The 10,733-nt window shown below is 36.1% G+C and overlaps 1 protein-coding gene across 1 annotated transcript in view; it reads right to left on the bottom strand.

Moving 5' to 3' along the window:
- ROBO1 (roundabout guidance receptor 1) overlaps positions 1-10,733 on the bottom strand; it is a 645,922-nt gene that overhangs the window by 560,612 nt on the left and 74,577 nt on the right. Inside the window, exon 2 of the mRNA XM_035333114.1 lies at positions 5,336-5,476. Coding sequence (XP_035189005.1) covers positions 5,336-5,423 — 88 coding nt within the window. The 5' untranslated portion in view covers positions 5,424-5,476. The remainder of the gene's footprint in view (positions 1-5,335; positions 5,477-10,733) is intronic.

The raw sequence follows: 10,733 nt of genomic DNA, 5'->3' as shown, positions 1-10,733 counted from the left end.
CCCCCCCCCCCCCCCCCCCCCCCCCCCCCCCCCCCCCCCCAAGTGTCCCAAAGAGGTTATGATATTTCCATCCCTGGAGATGTTCAGCACTCAGCTAGACAAAGCCTTGTGCAACCTGATTTAACTCTGAAGACAACATTGTTTTGAGGGAGGAAAAAAAAAAAAGAAAAAAAAAGATTAAATGACTTCCAGATGTGCCTTGTAACCTAAATTTTTCTATCACTCCCTAAGCGTGCCTACATATCAGAACTATACACTTTCATTCTTGTACATATGTCTTTAATCAAAAGTAGCTAAACGTTATCTTCATTTTGGCTCAGATTCAACTACAGAATAAGTGAAATTTATATGGAATTTGGGGACCTGTATTTAAAAATTTGACCCTATGAAATCACGTCCTTCCATATTTAGAATTAATATTCCCCTAGGACTTAAAGCTGTGCTCCTGAGAAGGCTCATATTTACATATGTTGTGAGTTTTTTGGCATCTATCCTCTGCCTTATTTCCCCATTGACCTGCAAACTAGGCTTTCCTGTTCAGGTACCCTGAAATGTTTATTGGCTCATCACAAAATAATTATGAATAATAATTACTTTAAACCAATAGAAAAATATAACAAACACAACTGTCATCTTTTTAAATACCAGCTCAGATGCTGGATAACTTGCTCAGAATGGGTCAAATTTATGCTCAGGTATTTCCCGGCTGAAGGAATTTAAATCCACACCTCCTACTCTTTGAAAAAGTATCAAGGGAATACTTTTAAGGTCACTCTTAATTTCCTTAGCTCAATGAGTCTTCACTGTTCCTTTGCAACTTCACTAACAGGGGCTTGCATGGAATATGAGTCCAATTCTTTTTTGCCTCCGAGGCTATGTCAAAAGACAGGCACTAAGTAAACTGTGGATTAGGTTGGTTCAAACATTTCATATTTTAACATTACCCTCAGAAATATCTGCAAAATCATAAAGCTAGATACATTCTTCAAGTGAACTATTCAATGCCTTGCTCAGATCATGGATTTATTTTGGATATTTGTTTGAAAATTAATTCAGGCACATTAAAAGCACAGGAGAATTTGTGTGTACGCTTCATTACAAAAAATGGTCATAATCTTTATTAAGCATCAAATGAAGAACTTTCAGTGCTAGGAACCATTTTTTTCATGGCAACTTCACAGGTTGAAAGGAACAAGAAAATCAAATTTCTTGTCAGAATGTATCAAACACTTAAAAACCTGGAGTACCATATTCAGATAAAATTGAGTAGTTTGACAAGCAGGTAACAAAGGGAACCTGAAAATCTGTAAGCTGTTTTCACCAGCCAGATCACAGTTTCTTGAGGATTGAAAAGTTAAATGATTTTGAAAAAAAAAAATCACACCAAATAACTTAGTAGAAAAGGCAGACCTGAAGAGTGACTTACGTTACTGGGTTATGATTAACTTCATGAAAGCTCTTAGATAAAAGCTTTAGATTCCAAAAATGACAGCTTACACCTCAGCATAGCTTTAAAGGTAGACAACAAGTGCCTACTCTATTTAAAAGTTAGAGATAATGAAAAAAGACCATCTGCATTTCTGCAAGTTTCATTATGTTTAATAATTGTCTCCTGCTCAAAGAGGTAAGCAAGCTAGGATAGCGAACATATTTTCTCCAATGTTGCATTAGCAAGCCAAGAAAGGTTCAGGAATAGAAAATTTAAAATATTCTTTTTTTACTTCAGGAGAGGTCAAATCCTGAGTTGGTTCTCTTCAGGACTTTGGTAGGCTTCTATGGTTATCAGAGAATGTTGTTTTTTTTTGTTTGTTTCAAACTTTCACTAGTGAAACATTTCTCAAATTTACATTGTGTTATGCATATTTTATATATTGCACTTTGTTATTTATATGTATTTCCTAAAGAAAAACTATTTCCTGGAGAAAAAAAAAAGTTCACAGTTCACATTTAAAAATCAAAACAAGTATCCAAAAAAAATAAAATAAAAAGAAACTTTTTTTTTACTTGAAATTGATGAAAATGCCAGGTTTCTAGTACATTAGTATTTGCTCAAGTACTGGGAGACAGTATGTGTAGACCATGGAGGTCCACAAGCTTCTGCCAAAATCTCAAAAACCTGGGTTCAAAATAAATTTTCTTCTCATCCTCCTCTCTTCAAGATCTACAAGAATTCTGTTATAAAAATCTACCATTAAATCTACCACGAACATTCAAAATTTGTCATTATATGGTTTTACGAGGCTTTCTTTGTCCAGGCATCTCTGTCAATCCCAAGGACTAACTCAATGCCACATATCTAGCCTCTGTTCCAGTTCAGATGGATGGTATTTCCACAGTACTCCCTGCTTAAAGTAAGGATCCCAAGCCCAACCAGGTCCATGAGGAATGTTCCTACTGCTTTTATCAGACTATAAATCTGAAAGCTTGTTCTCACTTTTATAAAATAAAACTGAAAAAAACAAACAAACAAACAAACAAAAAACCCTACACACAAGCATCCCAATTTATTTATTTTCTGCATTGGGGATTTGTAGTTCTATAGTTCTTAAATATTTTTGACAATGTAGCAACCGCAAACTTTAAAACACTTCAATGATTTAACAGAAAACATAAAGCTCGGTGTATGCATCTAAACAAAATATAGCAGTAGTTAATGTCATGTTTTCTTAGATCAGTGCACTTTAAAATCAACTATCAAAATCAGCTATGAAGTTATCCAGCTTTTAAATATGCAAGGCAACTGGAAAGAAAACAAATCACATCTTTCCCAGACAATGTTCAACCCCTGATTAAATAAAGATATGCCAAGGCAGAGATACTTTATGCCTCAGGAGACAGCCATAGCAGAACTGAGAGTGTATTTTATATGTGAATTAGAGGTAAGATGTAATGACATGAGATGAAAGACTCAGCCGTGATTTTAATAAAGGGGGGAGACAGTACTTCCCTGTGGACCCCATATGCAAAAGAGTGAGACTCAACAAGAATATATGAAAAGATTCAGTAAAAAAAATGCAATAAATGTTTCAAAGTTGTAAGACCACCATTAAAATTCATCACATTTTACTGAAGTCAATAATTCCAGTTCCGAGGGTAAACTTTAACACTTTTCTGATGGTTTGTCACATGAAATTACAGCTATGTCACCAATAAGCTGGAATCATTTTTGATGTTTAGATTTGGAAGGTTTGAAACAATAACATTTTAAAGAGTTCTATAACAGGAGAAAAGCAATCTAAAAATTATTTCATTTAATATTTTGAAAGCAAGTTTCCTTACTGAAATTAAAAACAAATAAAAAAACACTTCAATTAGTAGTATTAAGATCAGACATGTTTTAGCTGTTTAGTGCTTCTAGTAATCCTCAGAAAAAGCTGTTATCTACTGTTATATTGAGATACAATAATATCTAAGATATTGTTATTGAGATATAATAATATCTTGAAACCTAAGAATGTGAATATCAAAGATACCTAAGAATCCACCCCCACCCCCGTAGCAGGGGGGTTGGAACTAGATCAACTTTAAGGTCCCTTCCAACCCAAACCATTCTATGATGATTCCACGAATACAGCAGAATTCCAAAGAAGCATTATTATTTTCTTTTCTCCCCATTAAATGGAGGAAAAACTCTCAGATTTTGCACAGGTCTCTTTCTGTGCATTAAAAGATAATAATAAGAAGAAAATGGGAGAGAAAGTCATGAAAAGAACAAAATGAATGGGATGAACTGCTTGAAGGAAAAAAAAATAATAATCCTGCTTTATTTGATCTTTTGTGATAATCACACTTCTGGCACCCTGCCAGCTAGTCTGAGCACACTGATGTCTGGCCAAGCAGAGTAATCTCTTGGTTCAAGTCTAGGGTCTGTGATGAAAATTACAAAGCAGGAACAAAATCAAAATGCCACCTGTGATTTTATTCTGAAACTAATTTGACAGAAAAAGTAATTCTATGCCAACAGCCTTTTTAGTAGTGTCTACAAAACTATGACTAAATTGAAACCAATGCAAGCAGATAGAGGTAGCTATCATGCAAATACATTTGGATCTGCAGGCGTTCCTTTTAAAAAGAGTAGTAGATGTCTTTCTGACAGGTAAATTGCTTTGAAATGATTTTTGAAGTCTGAGGTCAAACTTTTAAAATGATAATTTTAACTTACATCTTCCCTTATTCTGGAGTCTTTTTGCATCTCATACATTTGAAAACAACAAAATCAGAAAGAAAAAAGGTATCAATTCATTTCCTTAATTTACTTTCCATGAGCCACCATTCATTATAGGTCAACAAACCCTTGAATGAAAAATCTTTTCCTTTCTCTTTCTATTGAGCATTCTTTATTTGAACTAGCTGCCTACAGATATATGGAGAAGTGTATATACAAAAAAATCTGTATGCACAGTGTATTCAAGTCAGAAATCCAGCCAATAAAGTTGTCTACATTATTCAAATCCAAAACAGGGAGAAAAAAAAATCACTGTGTCACTTTTTTTTCTTTTAATATGTCTGCTGGGTCTTCCTACATTTTACTGAAAAAATACCCATTATTAGCAGCACTGAACAAAACTTGAGTTTTTCCATAATAAATATTGAGAATGATTCATAGTGACTCAAAAGCTGTTTTTACCCGTTTATCCTAAAGAGAGGGAAAAAAAAAAAAATGTTTCCTCCATTGCTTCAATTAAGAAAAACAAACAAACAAACAAACAAAAAAAACACTGCTCACTGCAGCAGAGTGATACATGTTACCTATTTTACCACATCTCCTTTCAAGCTGGACAGCATTTTGCTGATTTTGTACACACTTAGTACTCTTCTCTGCATGAGTAAGACTTGCCACATGTGGACAGAAGCGCAATTACCAATGTCTCAGATTTCACCAAAAACACTGCATTTCAGCTACTTCACATTTACAGTGGCCTGCTGTTTTCCTCCTTCAGGAAAGATCTCTATAGATTTCATATTCTCTTTGATCTTCAAGTCTGTTTTGCACTCTGTACTTCCTCCCCCTGCCAACAGTGCTAATCAAAGGAATGCTTTAATAGCCACCTTAATCTCCTCATACTTTGATTTAAGCCACTCCTTTTCTATATTGTTCTTCATAATCGAAACAAAAAAATTCACTGCAGCACAGACACTACATCACTTATTAAATTCTGTTTTCAACATACAGTTATGCTCATACATTTCTGAACTTAACCCCCCATCCCCACCCCCAACACACACACACACACGGAGAGAGATCTTTATGTATATACATGCGCATATTCACAGTGACATCATAAAAATGTTTCATAAAAATATGAACATTCATGTTTAAATAAAAGGTACCTACCTGTAATAAGCTGACCCAGTAAGTGATGGCATCTGGAAAGGCTGCATGCAGCTATTATGACCAAAAAAGGATAATGTTTCCATTTCATGATGTGTCCTTCCTTGCATTACACGAGCTCAGCAGTACTAACGTAAATTTTACCTGCAATAAGCAATGGAAATATGAACAGAAGAATTAATGATAAATTTATGTTAATTCCAAATATTTTTGCCCAGTATAATTTTGTCAGATATGCTGGTTTCAGTACAATCAGCCACAAAAGCCAAATTTTCTAACAGTTAGGAAGCTAAAAGCCACAACCAGAAATATATTAACTATCCTTGCAGAGCAGACAACCCCTAAAAGGATGCTTTAAAGCAGACACAAGAAGACCCAACATGTATTTTGAAATGCTGTGTGTTCTTTGATTATGATGCAAACAGAGTTATTAAAGAGATAGGATAATTCAGTGTAGTTATATGTAAATACTTGCCTAAACTTAAAAACATCCTACAATAGCATTCAGCTTTTTAAAAAAGCAGGGTAAGAACTTTGCACCAGTCCTCATCTTATGATGTGAGGTTTTGGCTGAATGAGGATGAGGGATAATTTCACCCAGTAATGACTTCACCTGTTAAGGTATCTTTTGAGTGAGTTTGTGTTATTGAGGACAGATTTTTTCATTTGACTGCCAGTAAAATTGAATCTTATGAAAAAATAATATCTTTTGAATCATAATGTGATTTTCACACTAATTTTTCTGACCACTACAACTGTAGATTGAGAAACATTCACAAATCCATCACTGCTTAAAAGTAATGACTGTTCCTCCTATTCATTTTCTTGCACTTCAGCTATATTGGTGCTTAGGTCTTGTTTACAGTATACAAATCTGTTCATAATGCCTTTCCTTTACAGGTTTCTGAAAAACTTAGTGTTCTTTAAACAATCATAGGCTTCTGAAAAACATCTAATGTTTTTAAAAAGATCTCTCTAAATATATGCAATCTTTAAATAAATGCAACAGCTTTACTGCATTGTTTTGTTTCTTTGATTTTGATAAGGGCCTCAATGCAGTCATGCATTTCAGTTTGTAATGTCCTATTCATTGTATAATATCTGGGGTTCACATCAAGTTCTGGTGATAAAAGAGATGATATTTCAAGTGTTTGTCAAGTTACTAGACACAACTGCCTGACCCTAACCAACAATTAGAGACTGCTGAACACAATTGTAATCAATAGGTAGGCTGGCTCATGCAGTTCTATTCCAATAATAAATAACAACATTGGACCTTGATAACATCACACCTACACTTCTCATTTCTCTCTCCTTGTACTCATTCCCTCTGCAGTTGAAAGGTTTGGATCAGGATCAGCAGACAATCATAACAAGGTTGTGCGAGGGTGCTAAGAAGATGGGTCCAGACTCTTTTCATAGGTGCCCAGTGCTAGGACAAGAGCCACAAACTGGAACACAACAGGTTCTGTCTGAACATCAGGAAGCACTTCACTATGCAGGTGATGGAGCACTAGCAAGGACTGCCCAAAGATGCTATAGAGTCTCCCTCCTTGGAGATATTCAAAAGCCACCTAGACATGGTTGAAGCTGGAACAGTGACAATATTCCAGTGCTTGTTCAGACTGCTGGGACAGAATTTGCAGCAGTAGACTTTATATTTAATGACTGCAGATAGAAGAGTTGTATCATTACTGTGAATATTTGGTGCCACCTGAAAGTTTAGGATGTTAAAAAATGCATAAATAAGTTAAATTAGAATAGATTCAATCACTTGCTCACGTTGCATTTTACATTTAATTATTGAGCTACACCTGGACTTCTATTATATTAGCAACCAGAACTAATAATACTCCATTTCTTACTACTACTATTACTTAAACCCTACAAAATGTTTTTTTCTTCCTTTTTTCTCACTTTGCCTGCACTGGACACCAAAACCCAGTTCCTTCTCTTCCCTGCAATCAATGGCCAAGTTGCAGTTGCAGGCTACTCTAAATGCTGTTTGTAATATGACTCCAAGACTGAAATGAGGAATTGCAAATTCAGGCCTTCAGAATACCGATCTCTTTCTCTATGTAGTAGTACAGGTTTGCTTTATGAAGCTGTTAACCATATGGGATTCAGATTCTCATAGTTTTTGCATCTGCATTTTCCAGTTGCATATATAAAACTGAATGCTGCTTGTGACACAAAGCTGATGAGGCACCCAAACTCATTTCACCAAACAAAAAAAAAAGTAACACTTTTAGATTACGATGTACTTCGCCATTATAATGTGAGGTGCTCATACAATATACATAAAATAAACATTTTATTAATACATGTTGCAAATTAAATCAAGGACTCAGAGATTCAGGAAGAATATGGCTTCCCATCCAGTGACAACACAGAAGCCCTATCAATGTCAACAGGAATTTGGAACACACACCTTGTGGGGATAATTTCATTTGTGGACCTTTGCACCAGGCTTAGGTGCTGGCAGTGGGATGCTGTGGGGCCTCTGCCTGAGGTGATGCCAGGATTGCCCCATGCTGGCCCCTGGCAGCTCCAACGGCCCCACTGCAGGGCACAGCCAGGCCACACATCCACCCTGTGAGAAAGGGCAAGATGCTGCACAAAGGGGAGGGGAAAAAAGCATGAGAAACTACCCTGTGAACATCAGGGGCAGAGAAGGAGGAGGTGCTCCACATGCCAGAAGAGATATTCACCAGCAGCTTGCTGAGAAACCATGGTGGAGCAGTTTTGTCCTGAAGGACTGCAACCCCTAGAAAGGACCCCACTCGAACAGGGGAAGAACATGCAGAGGAGGGAGGAGCAAAGAGGATCTGCTATGGACTGACCACAGCCTCCGTCTCCTTGCATCACTCCGGGTGTAGGTGGGAGGCAGAGGAGTTGGGGATAGAGGAGTGCCCTACATGTAAAGGAATCCCATGCACAAGTCCGAAGTTTTGTCTTTTCCATACCCCTCTCTCCCATTTTCTGAACTGGTGGACTATGACTTTAATCCCTTTCCAGAGCTGCACAAGAAGCTCAGGCTTTGACTACATGCCTTGTTTGTTAAAGCCTTTTCTCATCTAATTATGCTTGTGTCTCATGTTTGAATATCAAATTAGTATTGAATCCTGAAAATCAAAATATTTCAGTTTTATTAAAAACATCTGCTATTCTTATGGAAATTTTCAGTGAAGATAGTTTTCATGAAGCCAAATAATTTTGATATGAAAAAATTTTTGTTGTTGTTGTGTGCGCGCACGTACGAACAATCAAATCCTGTAGATATTCCTTGAAATAATCCTGAAGGGGAGGCTGATTCTCTATATTCAGAGTACAGTGTTTTCTTCTGAAATACCAGTCCTGATAACAGGAAAGATAAAGTAGGAAAAAATGTCATTGAAATGGAAAATGGTTTTCTGATATAAGTTGAGTTCAGCATAAGAGAGGGATGGAAACAAGATCTTTCTTATCATATTCTACTGCTATAGTCCTGCAACTGAAGTACTACATTACAGCAGTGGAAGAAACCCACAGAAACGTATCAGAACCAAAGGGAATGAGCAGGCAATTTAAAACACTGCTTACCTTATAATACATACTAAAAAACCATTAAGTATCTGCTATGTTTATGTAGAACTACTCATATATAAGTCATAACACTTAACTTTTTGACTATAGTACCAAGCTAAATGTTCCTGTGTCTGGTCTTACTCTTCAATTAGTTTTTCAGGGTCTGAACTACAAAATTAATATTGTAGAATGAGGACTGGCACTAATTAGATGTTGCCAGTGACAGAAGGATGCACTAGCCATATAAACTTCAGCTGGCCTGAGACCTTGCTTAATACCGTATTAGATGACTGCAGACTTGCACCACAACGTGAAAGAAAAGATTCAGGTCCAATATCTATGGTGCACAATGAAGATAAACACTGGTTCCTCTATGACATTATAATCATTGAAGAATCAATGGCAAATTAAACTGCACAAACCCGGAGGGAAAAGCATCACTATGGTAAATGAAGGGAAAGAGTCTAATCAATTATTTTCTTCCACTCTCCAAGCACAGTACCATTTATCACTATATCAGTGCAGCATTCAGCAGCAGAAGTAAAGGCATCAAGTCATGACAAAAAACAATATATATATTTGATACTTTTTCTCAGAAATACTTTTTCTCAGAAATGACAATTAAATCAGGAAGACTAGATTTTCACAGGATTTTGAAAACAAGAAAAGGACACCAAGGTCAAATGATTAAGATTTTAACTCATAAAAAAATATATATTTTTATAAAATCTACAATCTTTGGTAAATACTACATTAGAAAAGATTGTTTAACTGATGAATCTGAATTTTGACTTGCCATGTACTCAAAGGCCATGTTGGAGTGGACTGACAATTCTACCGAAAGGATAAGAACCAGACAGTTTCTGAAGCAATATGAACTCCTTTTGAATGCCAGCTGTTTTTAAAGCTTTTCATGCACTATTAGGCCTGAAGATAGTGGATGGATCTTCCCTGATTTTCAATCCTTTTGTTGAAAAGCCCTAGCGTCTATTAATTAGTTAGAATTCAGTTATCTCATCATCTGTTTAGACTGACACTACTTTCGAGCTTACTCCTGTGCATTATCATCAGTAAAGTTACATATCAGTGAAATGAAGAACTTCACTCTACTATTTTAAACATCCTGTCTGTTAAACTAAATTTATTTGGAGTTCTAAGAGGATGAGAAGGAAGTACAGCCATACACTGTCTCAACTGTTTCCACTTAGGAGCAACAATGACAACCAGTTGATGAACTAGGGGAAAAAAAATTTGCCCAGCTCCTTTTTTGTTATAAAGTAAATCAACTCTTCTAAAATGAAAGCAACTGCAAAGATATAAATCTACTTAAACCAGAATAGCCATTAGTATAGAGCAACTACAGATCTGGACTGTGATCCTTTCTGTAACAGCTTCAGCAAACAGCTCCATACAAACTGGTATGTGGTACTTATTCATGAAGCCTACCTTATTTAATGTTTTACTATACCAAAACATTTTTATTATTTAAGAAATTAATTCTAGGATTTTTTTTACAGTTTATGATAAAAGACTTGTACTTATTTTAACATGCATTTTCTTTCGTTTGTCTATTTGGTCAGTTTTGCTTTTTGTTTTGTTTAATCCAGTGAGAAAAACAAGGGTTAAAAAAAATGAATTTAATGTCCTCAGTTTACATTTCTAGGCTGGCGTGTGACACACACTTATGTAGATAGTTTTTCCAAGAGTTTAAGTACCACAGCAGCAGTTCACCTAGAATAATTCAAAGGGGGGGGGGGGGGGGGGGGGGGGGGGGGGGGCCGTTTGGCCCCACACGAAGGGGGGCAAAAACCAAAAACCAAACAAAAACAACAAC

This window comes from Oxyura jamaicensis, chromosome 1 (assembly GCF_011077185.1).
Source record: "Oxyura jamaicensis isolate SHBP4307 breed ruddy duck chromosome 1, BPBGC_Ojam_1.0, whole genome shotgun sequence".
Classification (NCBI taxonomy): Eukaryota; Metazoa; Chordata; class Aves; order Anseriformes; family Anatidae; genus Oxyura; species Oxyura jamaicensis.
This window is presented reverse-complemented; position numbering and strand designations above follow the sequence as displayed.